The sequence below is a fragment of the Bufo bufo genome, chromosome 6, assembly GCF_905171765.1.
Source record: "Bufo bufo chromosome 6, aBufBuf1.1, whole genome shotgun sequence".
NCBI lineage: Eukaryota > Metazoa > Chordata > Amphibia > Anura > Bufonidae > Bufo > Bufo bufo.
The window spans coordinates 156058623-156082133 of record NC_053394.1 but is presented as its reverse complement, the minus strand read 5'-3'; the positions used below and the strand labels follow the sequence as shown (position 1 = coordinate 156082133).

The 23511-nt window shown below is 47.0% G+C and overlaps 2 protein-coding genes across 7 annotated transcripts in view; both read right to left on the bottom strand.

Annotated features, from left to right (window-relative positions):
* The window catches only part of ARHGAP27 (Rho GTPase activating protein 27), a 115858-nt gene extending 114678 nt beyond the window's left edge, over window positions 1–1180 (bottom strand). Inside the window, exons 1-2 of one of the 3 annotated variants that reach the window (XM_040435005.1) lie at window positions 689–1180; window positions 204–324 (exon numbers count right to left, since the gene is read on the bottom strand). The gene's annotated coding sequence lies outside the window, so the exon portion shown is untranslated. Of the gene's footprint in view, window positions 1–203; window positions 325–359; window positions 448–688 lie in introns of those variants that run through there. The other 2 variants (XM_040435006.1, XM_040435008.1) reach the window with 2 other exon arrangements.
* Window positions 1181–5203: 4023 nt separating this feature from the next.
* On the bottom strand, window positions 5204–23251 carry PLEKHM1 (pleckstrin homology and RUN domain containing M1). 4 transcript variants are annotated; one of them, XR_005779420.1, is made up of 13 exons: window positions 23168–23251; window positions 22803–22882; window positions 18838–19082; window positions 17124–17732; window positions 16597–16885; window positions 14905–15073; window positions 13971–14828; window positions 13751–13896; window positions 12663–12856; window positions 11114–11177; window positions 10861–11018; window positions 5530–6645; window positions 5204–5483 (listed from the first exon to the last, which is right to left on the bottom strand). XR_005779420.1 is itself a non-coding variant. In XM_040434695.1 (12 exons), exons 2-12 carry the CDS (start codon window positions 22848–22850, stop codon window positions 6537–6539), a joined length of 2889 nt encoding a protein of 962 aa, XP_040290629.1. In that variant the 5' UTR covers window positions 22851–22882; window positions 23168–23251; the 3' UTR covers window positions 5204–6536. The 4 variants fall into 4 exon arrangements, 3 of the variants coding, with proteins under 3 accessions (XP_040290629.1, XP_040290630.1, XP_040290631.1); XM_040434695.1 differs by having other exon boundaries at window positions 5204–6645; XM_040434696.1 differs by having other exon boundaries at window positions 5204–6645; window positions 23082–23231.
* Between the last annotated feature and the right edge of the window lie 260 nt (window positions 23252–23511).

Here is a 23511-nt window from a genome sequence, read left to right as displayed (position 1 = left end):
TGAATTACATGGAGCAGTACATGGTATCTGTAGAACAACCGATTTATGTAAATATATGTTCCAAGCTAAACTGCAATTACCCAGATACAGAAGTTGGGGAACTGGAAGAAGAAGTCGTGCAGCCAGGTGACTCAAACATCCAAAGTACTGGAGCCAAGTACATATCATCTATAAGAGACCACGCTATACACACAGATACACACCAATGGTGCAGATCGGGAATTATATCCAAGCCTCCGGTCTTGTGGAAATGCAGGACATTCTTCCAGACAGGGCAGAGGAAGCCATTCCCAGGATACTTGTCTCGAACAATCTACTACATCCCTGGAAGGAAAGACTTGGTTACTGTGCGGACATACCACAGAGCCTTCCTCATCTGCTCCATCGTCCGTCCTGCTCCTTCCTGTTCTCTGTGCATTTGTGGAGACATAACAAGTGTATGGAGTACAGGAAGAGTGGGGGGGTTCCTGTTTGCGATCAGCGATCCCCCCACCTCCCACCCTTTTAGGTGCTGAGTAATAGAGATAAACACAAAGTGATGAAGTCTATCGTCACATCCACCGTGACACCAATGGTTATAACATTACTCAGAAGGAAGGGGCAGCTCGAAATCACAGCTAATAAACATTGGGCATCAAAACCGGCCTCGTTCCAGCAATTCTAAGGTGAGCAATTGGGCTCTACTTACCTGCTTCTCCCCATAGCATCATGACCAGCGACCTTCTCACTCACCACAAGGTTGAAATAGGAAAAGGGTGTGCCAGGTACCAGTTTAGAACCGGGCGCAGTCACTAAGGTTCCCAGCAAGCATGGGGCAGGGCATAACCCATACTGAAGAAAGAGGGCAGTGCTAAAAGTTCAAAGTGTGTGACGTAATCATAGAATATAGTGCCAGGACTAATGGGTTGTGACGTGGTAGTTTGAGAGCAGAACAGGGACTGAGTGCAGTATGTAACTAATACACAGCCTGTGCTTTGTATAAGAGCGGTATAGAACTGGTAGGTGGGGTGCAGTATGTCAGCAAGATCACACTATACAGTGTATGAACAGTGAAGGATCATTCTACAGGCTAGGTGCAGTATGTGAGAATTGTAGGATCAGTATAAGGGCTGAGTTCAGTACAGGATCAGTACTGTGTCTGGGTGTCTGAGCAGTGTAGGAAGTACAGGTGCTGGGTGCAGGATAGGATCAGCACTGGGGCTGGGTGTTGTGTACCAACAGTATAAAGTCAGCACTGGGGCTGGGCGTTGTGTGAGAACTGTGTTCAGGCAGGTCTGGTGCGAGGCTGTGTATCAGCTTGCCTTCCTTCTCTAGCATTTCCTGTTCAACAGACTCTAAATCAACCACTAACCTGAGATTCATTCACTTCCTTGCAATAAAAAATAGAACCCTAAACCAACACAAACCTTGCACCGTCCTAAACCACATCTGCTGATCTACTCTGAAGAGCAGCAGTTATACACTGACAACTTGCTGTATTTGAGACACCCATCTAGTGGCACATTGGATCTCTTTTGGCCTTCAGAACCGCAGTAATTTGTGATGACATCGATTCCACTTGGTTGTTGAAATGGTTCTGAATGAATATTAGCCCATGAGGACAGATAGCTTCTCACAGTTGCCACATAATAGATGGAGAAACTGGTATGCTCTGAACTTGTCCCAGATTAGGATCTGGGGACTGTAAAGGCCAGGGAAGCAAGGAAATGTTGCTGTCATGTTCTTGGAACTAACGACCCTTGTGGCCTGCTGAAAGTGTCCTTCTCCCATATGGTAAACAGCTGCCATGAACTTGGCCGGCCGCAATGCTTAGGTAAGTCCTACCATTCAAACATCCTTCCACTGGTATGAGAGGACCCATCCACATCCACCAGCCTGAGCTATTGCCACCTGACAGAAAGGAGTCATCAATTCATGTTGCTTTCGTCAAATTTAGACTCTCCCTTAAGCATGGTGCAACAGAAATCTGATGTTTTCCACTGCTCACTGATCCAGTTTTGCATTCTTTTGCCAACTGGAGTCTTTTGCCGAAGGGAACCTGTCACCTCCTTAAAACATCCCAAGCCGGCAGCACTACCTGAGCGTAGCCCGCAGCATGTTTGAAACGATCATTTTCTTCCTGCAGGCAGATGAAGCAAAAGCTGTAAAAGCGTTCTTTAATCCCCTGCCGGCGCACTTCTCTAGTCAGGATTGAAGTCACGGAGGCAGCAGCGTCCTTGCTTCAAGTCACGGTAACCACACCCCCTTCCTGTGACTGACAGCCGGCAGTTTGGCAAAGCCAGCTGAACTGTCGTGCATAAGCGATGTCAATCACAGCGAAGGGGGCGTGGTTACCGTGACTTGAAGCAAGGAGGCCGCTGCCTCCGTGACTTCAAGCCTGACTAGAGAAGCGCGCCGGCAGGGGATTAAAGAACGCTTTTACAGCTTCTGCGCCTGCAGGAAGAAAATGATCGTTACAAACACGCTGCGGGCTACTCTAAGGTACTGCTGCCAGCTTGGGATGTTTGTTGGAGGTGACAGGTTCCCTTTAACTTTCTGTTTTCCTTCAGCAATGGCACTCAAGCTGGTCGTCTGAGTTACAGTCCATCCATGCTAAGGAATGACCAGATTTGTATTCAGACATGTAAGTTGGAGCAACAGCATAGTATTTGGCTGCACTTTGCTTGACTGCACCGCCTGTCTGTGGTTCTTGACATCCTTCTCTGAGCCCTTTTGTTGACATGTTGTTTACGTCCACAGAATCCTCTTTCGCTGGATGTTCTTCCTCAATCTAATAATTCTCAGTATATTCTACACCACTGGATAAGAAAACCCCATAAGTGGCACAAATGACCATGCCCTGTTCAAAGTCACTCAATTTTCCCATTCTAATGTGGATTTCCACTGAAACTGTCCCATGGAAAACGTGCTCACTTGATTGTATGCTGCACTCCAAGGTCTTACAAGGAAGCTCCAATCAAGAAAGGACTTGTTTCTAATAAAGTGGCCGTCCAGTCTATACACATGTATGCCATCATCAGGGACAGTTCTCTCCATGTATGCGAAAGGTAGTGGAAGACAAATGATCAGCGCTGTGTACATATATGTGACAGTGAGTGATATAGGACCATAAGCCACTCTGTGTACATGTATGTGACAGGCAGTGGGTGATATAGGGTCAGGATCAGTCCTGCCCATGTATGTGACAGGTAGTGGGTTATTATAGGACCATAAGCCACTCTGTGTACATGTATGTGACATGCAGTGGGTGATACAGGCTCAGGATTAGTTCTGTTCATGTATGTGACAGGCAGTGGGTGATATAGGGTCAAGATCAGCTCTGTACATGTATGTGACAGGCAATGAGCGATATAGGGTCAGGATCAGCTCTGTACATGTATGTGGCAGGCAGTGGTGATATAGGACCATAAGCCACTCTGTGTACGGGTATGTGACAGGCAGTGGGTGATATAGGGTCAGGATGAACTCTGTACATGTATGTGACAGGCAGTGGGTGATGCACACAAATCAGCTCTGAACAGTCAAGGCATGGAGTCCACATGACCACCATTCCGTGGTATCAACAGTTTGAAGCATGGAGGCAGAGCAGCAGCCTGAGCCTTTAGTGAGACAAGAAGAGGATTTCAGATTACCTCAGACTCCTATAAACAGTGTCCCTAAAGGAGTATTCCACCTGGGACATTTAAGGCATATGCTAGGATGTCATAAATGTCTGATAGTAGAGTGTCCCAGAGATGACGCCTGCACTTATTACCAGAACAGGCCCTAAAGGAATAGCAAACTGTACAAGCAGGGTCACCCTCCATTCACCGCTATGGTACTTCTGAAAATAGCAGGGAGTCTCAGTGGTGAATGGAGGGTGGCCAGCTGGCTCTCCACTCACTGGTGTGAGACTCTGAAAATAGCCTAACACGTTCATTTGGCTAGTTACGCAAGTCCCATAGCAGTGAATGGAGAGGACACTGCGCATGCGCACTGTGATCTCTCTCCACTATCAACATGCACTAAATGTTCCAGATGGGACAACCCCTTTAAGTTGGAGTCACTGATCATTGTGTCCTAATGAGCCAAAAGTACAGAAAATTAATAAAATGTATCTGCCTATATGTGAGGTGAAATAGGTGCACATGCTTTTGTAAGGAACAATACCCTTTTCACTAACAATTCATATTCTGTATTATACGATTCTTCAGGTTCCTTTTGCATTACAAATATTTGAACATCTTCACAGCAGCACAGAGTATTCGTGCCTTTCTTAGTGTGGTATTGTGAGACAGAGTGGGCATCATGAAGTGTACACAGCTCCACATTTTGGGAAGGTCCCTGGGACTACACCACAGGTGATCAGCCCCACACACATTATGTCATAGTCCATACAATGGCGACACTATATAATGTGGAGCACAAGATTTTCAGTACCTGTAGCCTTAGCCATATGGTCAAGGGTCGCACCAGTCTCTCCACTGACTGCAGTCATTGCTTACAGTATTATTGCTGTGTACCTCGCTCTTACAAAGCATCACCAGTAACGGTTAGAGAGGATAACCAGAGTTGTGGTATAATAATGAAGGTCTGGGGTTGCCAAGACTGGAGGTGTCATGAAGAGCAACCAATCATGCCAGGATAATGTAGGGCTTCCATGGTAATGATGGTGTAAATTTTACAATCTCAGATCATTGTAGCATAAAGTTCCCACCATGGCAAAAGAAATATAAGCCTACCCCCACGATCCTCTACCAACACCCTAGAAAAAAAATCTCTCATGTAAGATTAGTCGATAAAATGCAACAAAGCCTTCAAATCACATTTATTACAATAATCATCATACAGAAGATGAATAAAACAAAGTAGCATTGTAATGAAAGTGGATACACAAAACATCAACTGCTAGCAAAATGTTGGCACGTCTAGGAGGCTAGGTGACACACAAGCAACCACAGCAAACCAAGCTGTCCCCTCCACCTAGTAGAACATCATCACTGCAGCAACAAGGTGAGCTGCACTGCCATGATGGGTGGGTGGCGATGGCCCTGAGTGGTGCAAGAGCTGCACTGCCCTCATGAGTAAAAGAAACGCCCAAGTTTATGAGCTGAACTATCCTGATGGGTGGAGGGCACTGGCACCAGGGTGATGAGCTGCACTGTCCTGATGGGTGGAGCGCCTGGTTCATGAGCTGCACTGTCCTGATGGGTGGAGGGCACTGGCCCCAGGTTTATGAGCTGCCGTGTCCTGATGGGTGGAGGGCACTGGCACCAGGGTGATGATCTGCACTGTCCTGATGGGTGGAGGGCACTGGCACCAGGTTTATCAACTGCGCTGTCCTGATGGGTGGAGGGCACTGGCACCAGGTTTATGAGCTGCACTGTCCTGATGGGTGGAGGGCACTGGCCCCAGGTTTATGAGCTGCCGTGTCCTGATGGGTGGAGGGCACTGGCACCAGGGTGATGAGCTGCACTGTCCTGATGGGTGGAGGGCACTGGCCCCTGGTTTATGAACTGTGCTGTCCTGATGGGTGGAGGGCACTGGCACCAGGGTGATGATCTGCACTGTCCTGATGGGTGGAGGGCACTGGCACCAGGTTTATCAACTGCGCTGTCCTGATGGGTGGAGGGCACTAGCCCCAGGATAATGATCTGCACTGTTCTGATAGGTGGAGGGAACTGGCCCTAGTGTAATGAGCTGCACTGTCCTGATGGGTAGAGGCACTGGCCCCAGGTTCATGAGCTGCCCTGTCCTGATAGGTGGAGGGCACTGGCCCCAGGGTAATGAGCTGCACTGTCCTAATGGGTGGAGGGCACAGGCCCCAGGGTAATGATCTGCACTGTCCTGATGGGTAGAGGCACTAGTCCCAGATGTATGAGCTGCCCTGTTACATTGAGGACTCTGGCACTTAGTGCACTGCTCTGGTCTCCTACATTTGGTAGCAGTTTCAGATCATTCAAGGTGTTCCTATATTAATGTTGCTGTCAGTATCACACTCACATCTGTCATGATGGAAGAGACTAAAATATTACACCCCAGGAGGGAGGGGGTCTGCATGTTAGCCCTCTTCTATATAAAATGCTAGAAGATTAGTTATATGGCAATGACATAAAACTGGCCAAGCTGCCAGACAGTGACGAACATGAGCATAAAGATGTTGGCAAATTCCCCCATGATCCGCTCTCAATAGACATCTTCTCATCTGCCCCAGAGGACAAGGCACGAGGTCGGACTCTTCCAGTCACTGAATATAAAAATACCTGATGATACAAAAATAACTCTGCAGAGAGCAGGATGTACAATGGTGTCCTCCTCCATAGAGAGGCTCTTGGCCATGACTTGTCTGCTACATGGAAGACCATCTGGTAGCAGAGAAACAAATGGAGACGCGCAGCCTCCGTGTAAAAGGCTTTCAGGTCCAGGTACAAATGTCTGGGATCTATCTACACAATATACATACACAATCTATGTACAAGAATAAAGTGACAAGTATGATACCATCCGGCTATGTGCAAACTGAAGCAGATGGGGCTTTGGATGTGGCTCCACGAGGCTCACATCCTCACCCGCTGGTTTTGGAACTTCCTCCGTCTCTCACATCGTGGGCACAGAGTAGCGGGCGTTTTGCAGGGTTTATGAAACACGGCTTTACACTCCCCACACCTAGAAAAGAGAATAAAAGGCTGAGCTGCTACTGCCAACTAGTGGAGGGGCTGGAAACAAATCATTGCTGTAAACTGATTGGACACAGCAGATTGATGTCAGCTTTCCTGCACATGTTGTATACATCATTAACCAATTCATGACTGCAGGATAAAGAATTAAAAGGACATCTATCAACGGTGGCTTTTTTATTTTTTATAAGAAAACAATGTTGGCTGTAGACTGTGGATTGCAGGGTAACTGGGTCAGACTTCCAGCTATAGTCAGCCCGGACGTGCACCTGTTTGACATTTACAGATTATCATCTTCAGTACTGGGCTGCATGGTACCAGGGTTCTCTGCTTAGAGTTTGATGTTCTCCATGTGCTGTAGTTTCCTCCAGGTTCTACGGTTTTCAAGCACTTTCTAAAAACCATACAAAATGGGAATATCCTTACTGCTAACAGGGTTGTTCCACTTTAAAAACAGCAGCAGAGATGACGTCTGACCACTAGGGACAGTGCAAAATGACTGAGCCGAAGTGGACCCTTTATAGCCAGTTCTGATCTTGTGGCTTTGTATCCAGAGTGCAGCCAGATTCCTTAGGGTACTTTGACACTAGCAGCAGGACAGATCCGACAGGCTGTTCACCCTGTCAGATCCGTCCTGCCGCTATTTCGCCACGACAGTGCACAGTGATAGGCCGCCAGACTAAAAAGTCAGACATGCAGTACTTTTAGTCCGACAGCCTCTCGTCGTGCACTGACGTGCTGCGCCGGAGCGCCGTCCCTATTATAGTCAATGGGGACGGAGCGGCGGTCCGGCAAAATAACGACAGGACGGATCCGACAGGGTGAACAGCCTGTCGGATCCGTCCTGCCGCTAGTGTGAAAGTACCCTTACAAATTCACTTCTAAAGACTTGCATGCCATATAGCAATTACAGCTAAGAATCCACTGGGGATGCAGGATCTTCAAGCATCCGGCTGAATCAGCAAGAACCCGGCCCATCGAAGGTGCACTTGCATGGATGAAGCCTCATACATCATCCACAGACCTCTCAAAATGCAGCTCGCCATACATGCAGAACTCCCTGGAACGGTATCTGTATTTTGCGGGCCAGAAATGACATACGGTTGTGTGCATGAGGCCTAACTGTGAACCTTTACACATCCCAAAAATATGAGTAAACTAGGTTCCTTTAATAATAAATCTAATTTTATTGAACATGATTAAAATACACTAATAACTACGTATCAATAGTAGGGAATCAAAATATGCCACATATCAATGCATCCTGATTAAGTATCCAGAATACATGATTAATGCCATAACTAAATGCTCTACTAGCTATCTCACATGAAGTACAATTAATACAGCATGAATACAACCACATTAAAATGGAGTCCCATAAAGACTACCTATAACTTGTGCAGATGCAATAATCACCTTCACCCTACGAACTAAATAAGATTCTGGCAGTAAAGTGCTTATCTGAATAACATACCAAAGTGCCGCTGTGCGTGTGGCAAGCTTCCTCAATGCGCGTTTCGCGGTCTGGCTTCGTCAGGAGGAGCCCTCTTCTGGGAATGTTTTAAATTGCTATATAGCGTAGGGTGAAGGTATATGGCATATTATTTCGATTCCCCACTATTGATACGTAGTTATTCGTGTATTTTAATCATGTTCGATAAAATTTGATTTATTATTAAAGGAACCTAGTTTACTCATATTTTTTGGATGTGTAATGGATATATTGAGTGTTCCAGTAAAGTGCATATATTGAATATTTGAATCATTTTTCTTGAACACTTAACTGTGAACCTTGGCAACTGAGATACTGCAAGTCAGAAGATGTTAATAATGGATGTCAATGATATATATAGAATATTGGATGGTGGCAGGTGTGTGGGGCATTTATAGAAGCCTGATAGTGAGGGGGTTACCTGGAACTAGAATGTGGCTGTATGGGAAGATTGATGATGGACTAGGATGTTATATGGAACATCGCTGATTGGAATTAGATGATGGTAGATGGCTTATTTAAGAGTAATGTGGTGCCGACACCCCGAGAGTGATGACTAAGGAAGATGTTTTAGGAGTGTGTCCTGCCTTAAAGGGATTAGGGAGGGGGGGGGGGGAGGTATGGGTTTATTTGTTTAGGATGGATAATTGTACTCACATTGAAGATACTTTTGATACCAGAGGCTATATGTGGATTTATGCCATGTCCTATGTAGATATGTGTAATAGAATGTATATATTATATACTATATATGACAGATAATGTATACATCTGTGGTCTACAAAATATCATGTTAATGTGATAAAATAAGACTGGAAAATGTTAATAAAGAAATATCTGATTTAAAAAAAAAATAATGGATGTCAATGAGCCAAGACAGCCACAAATAGACTGCTGTACCACTTAAAGGGGTTGTCCCATGGAAAGTTTTTTTTTTTTTTTTCACATTATTCAAACCTAGGTCTGAATACTTTTTTTTGAACTGCAAATAATTACAAATTTAGTTTAGCCACTGGGTAATTCAATAAACTACACCTGTATAGCGCCACCTGCTGTTTGAGCTTTTCCTTATTTCTCCATCCACCTTTTACATTACTAAGGCGGCCACACAGGCTCAGCTCCATACTACAACTGCCACCAGCTGTATCTACTGTAAGAAACTGTGACAGTTAGAGGGAGAGAGCTTCAGAAGAAAGGACACGCTCCCTGAGAAAGGACACACATCCTGAACTGCCAGCCCAAAATAAACTTAGCAGAACAATGAATGGGGAGATCTCTGGATCCATCTGAAATACAGGGCTGGTTCTAGAGAGATTGCCATGTACTATATGATGTGTGATTTTTATTTTCTTACATTAATCATGAGATAACCCCTTTAAGTTAGCAGATGGGATGCAATGACATGTTAAAGAGGAGCAGACCCACACATAGTCCACAATGCCTTTTCTCTCCATGTTTGCATTGGTTTCCTCCCACACAGATAGGGAACTTAGATTGTGAGCTTCACTGGGGTCAGCAACAGATGATGACGTCTGTACAGTGCTGTGGAAAACGTCAGCGCTATATACTGTGAGTAAAATAAAGAAATGCCAGCATGCCTATATTTAAGAACCGAATATTGACAATCCAGGTAACTGTCCTCTTTTGTCATGTTTCCTGTCCCTATACCCGACTCCTCAGTCGTCACCCGACTAGACTACAGAACGGAATGGCCAACCTGTAGTGTCTATACAGTGGTCCCTCAAGATAAAATATTAATTGGTTCCAGGGCGACCATTGTATGTTGAAACAATAGTAAGTTGAGTAATCGGTTCCAAAGCCCCAAAATTTCATCCAAGATAAGAGAAAATTAAGATTTAAAAAAAATAAGCAGATAACTAAGACTGATAACACAGGTCCTTACATATAACAGTCAGGGATCGCTCCTAACTAGCACCTAATCCAGTTATTTTACCAGAGAAGTGGCCTTGATTGGTTGGATCTGAGTCTGAGACATTGTATGTGGAGTCTGGTTTCATCTTACGATGGGTCAGAAAAGACCAATGTATGTTGAAAATATTGTATCCTGAGGCCATTGTATGTTGAGGGATCACTGTACAAGCCAGACCCCAAAGACATTATCTGCTGTGCCATAGGGACATTTCTTTAGTGTAAGTGGACATTCACGTCATTAGCTCTTCACTGAGCTTTGTGCTGGGGAAGATATGTTTGAATACCCGAAAGCAGCTTTCAAAAACGTATCCCTAAGGGGATTCAGTCACGTGAACAAGGCAAAAAAAAAAAAGTTTAAGATTAAAAGGGGTTATCCGAGACTAACAAATGCTCCCCCATATGCCGGGCACCTCACACTGAATCTACTTAGCTTGTTCCCTGCAGGGGACCAGGAGGGGGATAAACTTTGTTTTACCATTTTACATCTGTGTACATTTTTTTTTTTTGCAGGGCATAATGGCATGGTAGAGCACTCTATTGTGTCCTGCAAAAAAGATCTATACCGATGGGAAGCAGCTCAATGGCTCATTTGGATCATTAAAGTGAATGGATCTTCCCAGGGATACATTTAAACACAGTTTTGGGTATGCAAATCTATTCCCTCATCACAGACATGATATGAATGATCCCCAAGTTATTTAACGTACCCACAATCGCAGGAGGATTCTTGTCAGAATTAAGCTGATGAGAGAGACAATAGCTTTGGGCTTCCTTACTCACCTTGTTGTGGTGTCAAACTGGAAAGGGTAGATGATGTCATCCTGGTTGCAGATCTGACAGATGAATCCTCTCTGGCTGCACAGGTCACACCTATAGACATGGCTGCTGGCAAAGTCTAGGGCAGACTGGAGGCAATATTCAAATGCTCCATCAGCAATCTGCAAGAAATACTGACCGTTACCAAGAGCCGATGGCCGACAGTGCAGGTCTAGTGCCACAAACATATGGGGATAAATAGTGACTGATACCGCACCTGCTTCAAGTCCTGCATGCTGTAAGTATGAGCACAGTCCAGGAGATGCTCACGTTGGTCTAGGCTGTGAGTAGAAAAGAGAAGTTATTCAGTACTGCAGAATGGGACTGGTAAGCAGCTCATTGGGCGGCACTGCCCCTACCCTTGGCATCAGTTTCCTTCTCATTAAATCAGTCAGAACCTTCTTACAAAGTGACAAACAGGCAGTGACTACTTAGTATAAGAAATGCAATGAAGCCGCACTCTGCAGGCGCAAAGAAATATGCAAACATTGCCATCATTTACAGTGGTATTACTGTATTGGCATTTGCATTTTAAGGTCAGTCTATATTGACATTGACTAGAGGCACAGCCTGCTGGGGAACCCTCAAGGTTGGCGGCTTGGGGCCTACACCAGGTCCCAGCCAACCTTTACACACAATGGCACCCTGCGATCTCACTTGCGGGGTGCTGATGGGAGACAGAGGGAGTCCGCTCTCTCTGTCACCGCTTACATGTGGATGGCGCCATTGTCTGTGGCATGTAAGGGGTTAAACCGCACAGATGAGCACTTTTACCGGTAGGGGCTGTTAGAGCAGGAGCGCGGCTCTAATATGAGAGCGGGGGACCCATGCAGCGCTTAGACCGGCCTGCCGTGAATAGGCGCCAGCCCAGCCTAGGGCCCCTTAGTAACCGTGATAAAAAGGCGTATGGGTGGTCACTAAGTGACTACCAGTGTCTAGTTACCATTCCATTAGAGAAAGCCATGTCTCTCACTGAGGGCTCACACTGGGATAAAATTCAGGAGAACTCAGAACAAGGGAGTTTAATATCCATGACAGCCAAGAGTGCTGACTGCAACACACAACATTAGAAGCCACCATAAGTAGCAAGCAATCGTGAAGAGAAGGCTTCAGAGAATTTCTACCATCAGACTCCATGTACAAAATTTACGTGGAACCCTTCACTCCCACTTGATGGAGCTGACAGACTTATACCTAGAGCAGGGGTGTCAAACTCATTTTTGCTGAGGGCCACATCAGCCTTATGGTTGTCTTCAAAGGGCCGTTAGTAATTCTGTGACTGTGTAAATGTAACAATGCCAGTGAGGCGTAGATGCCTTTATAGCATGTTGAAGGCAACCATAAGGCCGATGTTAACATATTGTTAAATAACACCAAACAGGTAAAAAATGCTTACCTATTTTGTTTTCTGGCTGGAAGTCTAATACCGTTTTGCCCCCACATAGCCTGCTGCTGATCTGCGCTCTCACCATTACCTTCCCGGCTGCTCTGCAATCCTGTCGACGGAGCGCGCCACTGCTACGCTACTACTACATAGCGTGGAGGTGGAGCTGTGGCGTGCTGCAGCGACGTGATTTTAAATATAAATTGTTGTACTAACACATATTACAGGCCTTGTGTTTGACACGTGACCTAGAGCCAAGTTTACTGTGATAAAATCCCGTCTCTATGCCACAGGCTCTCTTGTACTGTACTCTGTGATGTCATTTCTACGTGGTCTGTCCCACACACTGATGTGTCGAGTAGTGGGTGACTATTACATTCACCTTGTGCTGAGCTCCTGCAGTGCTCCGCTGCGACAAGTCATTAGATACTCCCCCAATAACCTCAGCTTCTCCCGGCTTTGGCTTATCTCACACATGGTCTGTGTGTGCCTATACAGCCGGTCATTTAGGTATTTGAGGTTAAAGATTGGTTCATCCTGCACCATCTTCAGGAAGTTCAGAGCCGGTCTGGACACCTGCAAAGAGGACAGAAAGGTGTAGGGTGCTCATTTGCCACTAAGATCATTGTGTGGAATATATTCAATTGAAATGTCATACAGAAAGCAACCAAGCACATAAGACACGTGAAGGGGAGACCGGTGACTGCTCACTTTATCACAAGAGGAAACCAGCAGCAAGTAGCCGCTTTCACACAGACAGTGAGAAATAACGTATCATGCAGAAATCTGCACCCCTTCTGTTTCTGGCTCACAATCACTGATCAAAGATTAACAAAACACTAGGTGAAACCAGCCTAACTGGTAGTTCAACTTTTAATGGAGCTTGTAGGAACTTCCTTCTTCACCCCCATCAGGAGTTAAAGGGGTTATCTAGGAAAAGATAGTTATCATTTATCCTCTGAAGAGGTCATCAATATCAGATCAGCAGGGGTTAGACACAGGGGACCCCCGCCAATCAGCTGTTAGAAGAGGCCTGGAGCGCTGTGGCCTCTTCCTAGGCTATGTGACGTCACTGTACATTGGTCACATGGTCTAGTTGCAGCAAAGCCCCATTCAAGTCAATGAGACCGAGTTGCAATACCAAGCACTGCCACTATACAATGTATGACGCTGTCCTTGGAAAGCTGCTCAGAGCCGGCTGCGCTCACTGGCGCACCCTGAAACAGATGATCGGCAGGGGAGCTGGGACTTGGATACTGAGGATTATCATCATCATTATTATTATTATTTCCCAGATAACCACTTTAAGAAACAAAGATGACAGATGAGCAGTGATGAGGAGCGTGCGCCACCTCAATGTCCATCTAGTAAGAGATCAGGCAGAGTGTAAAGCAGTCAACACGAAAGGTGCCTAAACCACCAGGAAATAAACACCAAACTGGGCAGTGCACAGATCCCTGCTGTACTCACCGCTCGTTCCATCAGATCCCAGTTATGCACAATCCTGGAAGGGATAATGGACACTTCATCCTGATGACACAAGTCACAATAGTACAAACCAGAAAATGCACACAATTTCGCCTTCCCAAACTGCAATCCAATCTGTTTATGGCAGCCTACAATGAGAGGAGACAAGTAACACCCACACAAAGCAACGGCAGCCGCTACATCGCACACAGCAGCCACCCACCTGCACACTTAAAGTTCTGGGTGTCCAGTCCTCGCTCAGTGGGGATATGCAGGAGATACTGAAAGAGCAAGTGATCCCTGATGTGAGGTTTAATGTGGAAGTTTGCAGTCCTCAGGAAAATCACAGCATCATCTTCCAATTCCAGGAACACAGCTCGGACAAGCTCTCTCCAGGTTCGGGCTTCAGCTGCATTCTCTGCCTGTAGCTGCAGAGAGCCCTTTGTGGTCACCAGCCGGAAGCAGGAGGGACTTCCAAGGCTGGAGTCCGGCAGAATGTCCTTCACCATCTCGACAGTATAAACATTGTACAGAGACTTCTCACTGCTCCGGAGCTGGAAACATTTCAGTGCTCGCTCAGACAATGAAAACATGAACCTCATCCAAGATTTGTGCACCTTCATGTACAGAATGGACTCTTTCAAAGCATCTGACTCCACTTCCACTTGAAAAGTCCAGTCAAACACCCGGCAGGGAGATACTCCCTCATCGGGAAGCTCAGCATTTTGTGGGGACTTTGGACAATGTAAAATCTCCCAACCATCATCCTGCGGTGGTCGAAATTTTTGCACAGCTTCCTGAATTCTGTCCACCCAGTCCTGGGCCTCGTTTTTAGATGGCGCCCTCAGATACAATCTTTTATTAGAAAACTGAACGTCAAAGCGACCATCGCTGTGTGCGGGGCCCACTGACTCACAGCGCAGCAGAGAACAATTCTCTGCACAGTTCTGCTCCTCTCCCTCCAAGCACAGGCGAAGCTCATACGGTGTCAGTTCACAGTAATAAGGCTTGTACAGACCTAAGGCATGTTTACGTTCCAGAGAGCCCAGCATCAGTAGACCACGGAATGGGTTGGGAAGTCCTGTAGAACATATTAGAATCAGAACAAGACCTAAGATAAGATGTCACAAGGAAAGCAGTGAACAGACTGGAAATACCTATCTGTCTGCGGTGCACTACATGAAAGGCTGCACCGGGCGGCTTCAGGGACTCCGAGCTGGTGGCATCAGGCAGATGGGAGGCCAAGTTTCCAATTCTAGACTCCGCTAATGCAATAACAGGACATTCTGTCTGGAAATCATCTTCAGAGATCCAGCTCTGGCTTTTCTGGACAGATGAAAAAAAAACAAATGCTCCACTAATTTCTGCTCTAGGGCTGCAGGAAACTATTATTTTTGCAATCGAGTATTCTACAGATTATTTTTACGATTAATCGAGTAATCTAATAAGAAAAATCTTCTTAAAATAACGTATTGCTTTATAAAAACAATATTTTTATTTCTTACAGTGGTATAGCAAATAGTTGCACACACATAAGGCTTCGTTCACAGCTACAATATACATTCAGAAGAACAGCCAGCCAGAATGTACCATATTGGGTATATCTGTATACTGCCGGCTGCTGCAGCGATTGACTAATGGGGTTCGGCCTTGTTACAGCATTCAAGCTAGGTTTTGGCCGGACCAAAAAAAAAAAAAACACAAAAACACACTTTGGACGATACCAAGCATGTATGCCGAAACATGACCAGATGGCCTTGGACCACATTACAGTGAATGAGAGCATATAGCTGGTTGTATCCGACTATACCCAATACGGTATACTCCAGCAGGCTGTTCTTTTGCCATGTCTCCCACTCCCCCAGTGCCATCTGCCCCTCCATGCCATATCCCCCTCCTCCAGTGCCTCCATGCCATCCACCATGTCCTCCACTCCCCCAGTGCCATCTGCCCCTCCATGCCATATCCCCCTCCTCCAGTGCCTCCATGCCATCCACCATGTCCTCCACTCCCCCAGTGCCATCTGCCCCTCCATGCCATATCCCCCTCCTCCAGTGCCTCCATGCCATCCACCATGTCCTCCACTCCCCCAGTGCTATCTGCCCCTCCATGCCTTCCATTGCCATGTCCTCCTCCCCCAGTGCCTCTATGCCATCCACCATGTCCCCCACTCCCCCCGTGCCATCAGATCAGCCCCTCCATGCCATATCCCCCACCCAGCAGCATCAGCCCTTCTATGCCATCCATGTCCCATCCCCCACTCCCCCAGCGCCATCAGCCCCTCCATGCCATTGTCATCCATGTCCCCCAGCGCCATCAGCCCCTTCAAATCACAGGTACCCCTTCAAACCCCCCTCTAACTTTATACTTACCTTTTCTGGCAGTGCGCGGACATGGAGTCTGCAGGAGACTGACCGCGTCTTCTTCCCAGCATGCACTGGGAGGGACCTGACGTCACACACCGCGTCAGGCAGCGGTGCTGACGATGTGTGCACGCAAAGCCCTGGCCAGTGCAGCGCGGTGCCGAGTCGGGAGGCCACGGAGCGGTGAGTGAGAGGCTTCACTTCACTTACGCTCCGTGGTCATGTGATTTAAACGAATCCTCGATGCAGGGAAATTGCATCGAGGATTTTTTTGCCTCGATTACATAGATGAATCGTTTCAGCCCTACTCTGCTCTGATAGTAATATCCACTATACCTAGAGTCAGAGAGCAAGAGGTACACAGCAAAAGGAAGACAGGGATAAGAGGAACAGTAGTGGGCTGAGAGAATCCACATACCACAGGCATAGACAGGCAGATTGTTTTCCTTCAGCACAATAGTTACCAGCACTACAACAGGTACTCACTGGGAGTTCTGCAGCTGGAGATGCCTCTGCTGAGAGAGACCTACTGCCAAGGGTAACAGGTATACAGTAGGCATCCACTTCATGTGTGGGGGGAGCAGGAGGAAGAGGTTCAGAGACCGTGAGGTCGTCCTCTTGGACACGGTCATTGAGGGGTGCAGCCTTGGGTGTGTCTGCTGCTGGAATCTCTTCAGCTTCCTTGTACTCTTCGTCAGATTTTAGGATTTCAGGGATGGGTATTTGATACAGAGGACATTGAGATGTTGTGTCAGGGGTCTCAGCGTCTGTGTCCCTGGGAATCAGAAAGTGTTAAACATCAGTTGTCAGCTCCTAGCATCCACCTATTGCTGTCTATCTACAAGATCACAATCGTACAAAGTCCCAGAGGCAGCCATGTGACGGAGGCACAGACTTAACTTCCACCACACGTGACTCAAGGCTTTCACATTTACGTGATCTGCAGTAAAGAAAACAGAAGTGGAAATAATGTCTGCATCCTGCCTTGGTTTTCCATCCCCACCCATACTTACTCCATGTCAGCATGAGCACCCTCCACAACATCACAGGTGTCTGGAAGCGGACGGGAAAACGCAGAGATCTGGGGGGATGCAGGAGGCACTGGGGCCTGGTTTAGTGGTTGTTCATCAGATCCCAGGCTGGACGAAAGCTGGGAAGATGAGGTGCTGTTATCCAGGCTTAGAGAAGAAGACTCAAGTTGCCTCTTAGTGTTTCTGATCATTGAATTGTTGGTGTCATCAGACCCAGAAGACTGGGAGACAGAATCCAGGGATTTCCTCCTGTGCGGCTCATACTGAACCACGCGCTCAGTGTTCTCCAGCCACAGCCCTGACAAGGTCAGAGGGGACGCCGTCCACTCATTCAGAATGGAAGACTTGTATGACAGAGAGAATGTCAGGGAGGAGAGGCCCTGCAGGTAGCTGAGAACAACATCACAATCCTCTGCATCCAGCAGCAGTGCAAATGGCTGGTAATACTCCAGCAAGTGAGACTTCTCCCTCTGTAGAGTGAGGAAATAACACTCCATTAGAGATTCGTTGAGAGCCAGACGCAACCAGGAGCGGCAACGGCCCACGTCACTGTTTATGTAACTTATCTTCTCCAGCTGAGTGGTAACGTCCCTGCAAGACAAGAGTAAAGAAAATAATAATTAAGCATCAACCCGCTGGCAGTATAGAAGCAGGCCAGTATACAGAGGAGACAGCAGTATAGAGAGTAACACCAGGCCTGTACACAGAGGAGGCACCAGTATAGAGAGTAACACCAGGCCAGTAGACAGAGGAGGCACCAGTATAGAGAGTAACACCAGGCCAGTAGACAGAGCAGGCACCAGTATAGAGTAACACCAGGCCAGTACACAGAGGAGGCACCAGTATAGAGAGTAATGGTAGGACAGTACACAGAGGAGGCACCAGTATAAAGAGTAATGGTAGGACAGTACACAGAGGAGAGACCAGTATAGAGAGTAATCATAGGACAGTACACAGAGGAGACACCAGTATAGAGAGTAATCACAGGACAGTACACAGAGGACAGACCAGTATAGAAAGTAATGGTAGAACAGACCATTATAAAGAGTAATGGTAGAACAGTAGACAGAGGACAGACCAGTATAGAGAGTAATGGTAGGACAGTATACAGGGGAGAGACCAGTATAGAGAGCAATGGTAGGACAGTACACACACAGGACAGACCAATATAGAAAGTAATGGTAGGACAGTACACAGAGGACAGACCAGTATAGAAAGTAATGGTAGGACCGTACACACAGGAGAGACCAGTATAAAGAGTAAAGACAGGACAGTACACACAGGAGAGACCAGTATAGAGAGTAAAGACAGGACAGTATACAGAGGAGAGACCAGTATAGACAGTAATGGTAGGACAGTACACACACAGGACAGACCAGTATAGAAAGTAATGGTAGGACAGTACACAGAGGACAGACCAGTATAGAGAGTAATGGTAGAAAAGACCAGTATAAAGAGTAATGGTAGGACAGTACACAGGACAGACCAGTATAGAAAGTAATGGTAGGACAGTATACAGAGTATACCAGTATAGAAAGTAATGGTAGGACCGTACACACAGGAGAGACCAGTATAAAGAGTAAAGACAGGACAGTACACAGAGGAGAGACCAGTAAAGAGAGTAAAGACAGGACAGTATGCAGAGGAGGGAGAAGTACAGTTGTAATGTCGGAGTACCGTCTCTCCATATACTGACCGGTGAGTGATTGCTTTCAGAAGAGGCCAGAAGGCCGGCTGGGGTAAGGGGACCTGGCGCCCCTTGTTCCTCCTTTTGCCGGCTTGTGTTCTGATAAACTTCACTTTAAGTCCATGGATGAAGATGGCTTCCAGGGCCACACAGAAGCTAATAGCATCATCATCGTCGCTAGTGATGACATCATCAGTAGTCACATAGCGCATCTGAAGGGCACGGAGCGAGGACGATAACTTTTTTGCTATATTCTGTCACCAGTGGAAGAAAACAGTATTACAGGAAATCGATCAGAAAAAGGTTGACTGCTTAGATCAAGTTTTTACATTAAAGGGTTTGCCCCATCCGGGACATTTATGGATGTGCCAAAAATGTCTGATAGGTCCTGGTCCCACCTATCCCAAGAAAGGGCCCCCAAAGTGAACAAAGAAGTGTGCGGTGTGCTGTTAGTTCACCTTTATGGCATACCCTTTCCATATGCTATAAATGTCGCTTTTAGATTTTTCGTGAAATGTATTTTCTTGAAATCTTTCAGTTTCCACTCTCACAGCTGAAGCCGTCAACAGACTGACACTCCCTGTAGAGGTCACTTCTCAACATCAGCCCAAGCTGCAAATAAGGTGGGGAGGTTACAATGAATAGCAACACCTTCATTAGGCTTCAAGTGCATGGCCGCATCTATATTTGCAAATCGCAGATCCGCAAAACACAGATACCGGCCGTGTGCATCCTGCATAACGGACAAGAATAGGACATGTGCTATTTTTTTTTTTTTGCGGGGTCAAGAAATGGACAAACGGAGTGCTGTCCCCATCTTTTGCGGCCTCACTGAAATAAATGGGTCCGCATCTAATCCGCAAAAAATGTGATTGGATGTGGACCGAAACTACGGTCATGTGCATGAGGCCTTATAAAGCTGAAGAAAGATTACACAGGGTAATGGGGCTCAGCTCCTCCTCCTCCCTCCCTGCACATCACACAGCATGCCCTCAACAGGGACAGCCTAGTACCTCCTCTTCCCTACAGAATTCAGAATACTCAGCTCCTCCTCTTCCTGCATGGCACCAAGCATGCACCCTGCAATCTCATATGGGGAAAACGGAACCTGTCAGATTGAAAATGCAGTGCAGTCAGCGTGTTATAGCGCAGGAGGAGCTGAGCAGATTGAGATACATATTTGTGGGAAAAGATCCAGCAAAACCTGTAATCTAGCCATTTAAATCTCTGCTCTTTCCAGGCGAGTCAGGTGGGTGGTCTGACAGTCTAAGCACACAGAGATAGAGGACAGACCACAGGACTCCTAAGACTAGAAGCAGCAGAGGCTTTCCTCTGGATAGGTCACCAGTAGCTGATCAGCACTTGCAGCTTAGCCTAGGCCGAGTGACGTCACACTCACTGGTCACATGGCCTAGACGCAGCTCAGCCCCATAGAGGTGAATGGGGCAGAGATGCGATACCAAGCACAGCTGCTACACAATGTACGGCGAGCTACGAGAAGGCCGCAGAACTACTGCCAGCGTCGGTGCCCTCTCAAACAGCTGATCATGGGGGTCCTGGGTGACTCCCACCGATCAGGTCCTTTACACTGAATCTTTCCCCACAGAACTATACATCAATCTGATCAGCGCCTCCTGCTCTATAACGGGTGCGGCCTGCAGACTGAGCTGGATTTTCCAAGTGACAAGTTCCCTTTTGAAGGTAAAATGTCAGCTTCAGCTCTGAGAGCAGCAGAAAATAGTGACGCAGGCTGATCCCAGTCTATTACTTGTGTGTGAATAATGTCAGTCAATGCAGTGTCCTTCCAGCAAGGAGTCCAATGTATTATGATAAGCAGGTCCAACCCCTGCCACTGATTGACAGATTTCCGCTTTCCGAGAGGGAGGAAGAACAGACCCGACAAGTTCCCTTTACGGCACATGACATAGAAGACAATAGGCGATAGAGATACTTTAATCCTTCATGTGAGGGCACGCTCATAATATTCTCCCATAGAGGAAAATGGGGGGTCATTTATTAAACGCTGGCTTTTTACGCCAGTCTTTAACAGCCCCTGCGCTGCCAGAGGAAGCTCCCAAATAGGCGCAGACCTTCTCATACATTAGGTGCAACGCCGGCAGTCCATGCGACTGGAAGGAAATCTACTCCACTTTTCCCCCTGTTTCCAGGCCCTTGCCAGGTCCCCACCACTCCCAAGCGGCAAGGACGGAGTAAAAATGCTGTGTGCGGCAAAAAGTTAAAAAGTCTTGCAACTTTTTTTTTTATGTCAGAAACTGGCATAGGGCTGTTGCTCGCCCCCTTAATCACTAAGTGAAAAGAGAACAGAATAAACTATACAATCAGAAAACAGTATATAAGAACTAGTCTATAATAAGGTGATACATAATAATACTAATGCCTATGAGCCATACAGTGACGCTCCGGCCCAGACCTTCGTAATGTAAGACACACACACGAGAGTTCAATGCGATAAACTCGCAGCGTGTGTCAGTGAGAAGCCCAGTTCTTTCCTCCGCTCCTCTGACAGGATCGCACCACATTATACTGATTTACGATGCTGTGTAACCCTTAGCCCCCTTTCACGCGAGCGAGAATTCTGCGCGGGTGCAATGCGTGATGCGAACACATTGCGCCCGCATGGAATCCGGACCCATTCATTCCAATGGGTCCGTGTACATGAGTGGTGGTTTTCACGCATCACTTTTGCGTTGTGTGAAATATCGAAGCATGTTCTATATTCTGCTATTTTCACGCAACGCTGGCCCCATAGAAGTGAATAGAGCTGCGTGAAAATCGCATCCGCAAGCAAGTGCGGATGCAATTTTCACGGATGGTTGCTAAGAAATGTTGTTTGTAAACATTCCGTTTTTATCACGCACGTGCAAAACGCAGTAAATCGCATTGCACCCACGCAATAAAAACTGAACGCGACCGCAAACAAAACCGAATGGCTTCGTTTGCGAAATCGCGCTGTTTTTACTTAACACATCCGGACACGCTCGTCTGCAAGGGGCTTTAGAGTCCTGGAATGTATTGTATTAAGCTGACAGCATTATGTCAGTGTAATTCAGTAGATTCCAGAACCCTCAGGGTTACAGAACATTATAAATTGGTATAATGCTGTGCGATCCTGTCAGAGGAGCGGAGGCCAGAACTGGACTTCTCACTGACACACGCTGGGAGTTTATCGCATTGAACTTGCTCGGATGTCTGGCCTTAGAACGCCCGTTCTTGATAATTGGTTCATACGACAGAGCAGCTGATCAGCCGACAATCTAGCGAACGATCATTTCAGAATGAAAGATGTCCGATTATCAGCAGCTAGTCTCACTGTGTAATCAGGTACCAATAATTAACAGAACTGAATTGGGAAGGAACGCCTGCGGTAGCGATCATTCCTCACACATTCAGTTTGGATCGGCCAGCATAATCAGGCCGATGTAAACAAGCGCCAATAGATGTGTTACCAGCCATTGGCACTCACACTACCTGAACATCAGCCAGTGTAACGGGGCCCTGACTGTGACCTGCCCAGCAGTGCCAAGCTTTGCCTATTCTCTTCCAACAGCAACAGCTCTGTATCCCCCAAAAAATGAAGTGTCCACATGACAGCCCACATGCACCTTGACAACAATCAATATAAAATGTTGTCTAAAGATAATGGAGGAACCCTGCAGCCTGTGACAGGAAGGACTCCGGCAATAATCAGAGTGCCGTCCTGAATTTATAAGCCTCGGGCAGAGACGTTACTACACAATGCAGTTAAAGGGGTTATCTGACCCCTACAATGCCCCCCAAATGCCAGGATCTCTCATACAGAGATAAAATCGACGAGAGTGAAAGGGAGTGGGTTAAGTATAACCTGTATGAGGGGCCTGGGCATTATAGGGGTTGGAGAAGCCCTTGTCTGGTGGCTGTGACATGAATGGTACACTAGAGCAGAGTGACCCCAGAAGAACAGGTGACAACCTTACCTGCTTGACATCTCTGTGGTCAGGGAGTGTGGCCTGCGGCGTATACATGTCAGATCTCCGACACAATCCAGTCACATGTCCTGCGGGAGCAAAGACGACACTTATGAAGGGGGCTCTGAACCCTAAAAGTCAGCGACACCCCACACCCAGGGACACCCCGCCTCCCAACAAACAATACGCGCAGCAACCCCTCCCCCCCCCCCCAACACACACAGACACCCCCGAACAGTCAGCGACACCCCACAACTGCCCCACACCCGGAACACCCTAATACCTTACATTTATCTAGGAGATAGAACAATAACACATCACATATGGCGGACCACTGACAATAATGAGGCAGAGCGGGGCCCCGCGTCCTCTACCTGAGGGGCCACACAGACCACAGACGCTCCGCGGACTCCAGGGAGAAAATAACAGATTTCCGGTCACGTGTACCGCTGTTAGTGACGACTCCGGTAGGGCGGGGCTATCATGTCACATGACCGGTTGGAGCCTGCCGTGGTCACGTGCGCGGCGGGAACCAGCGGGTTGTGATTGTGAATTGATTACTGAGGCGAAAGGCATTTTATACTGAGGAATGGCGGAGTGTGGGAGACTATGGCCGCCGAGAAGCAAATATAGGAGCTTTTTATAGGGAGCCTGTGCCCACAAGTCACAGTGTACTGACAGAATATAGGAGCCTTCTATAGGGAGCCTGTGCCCACAA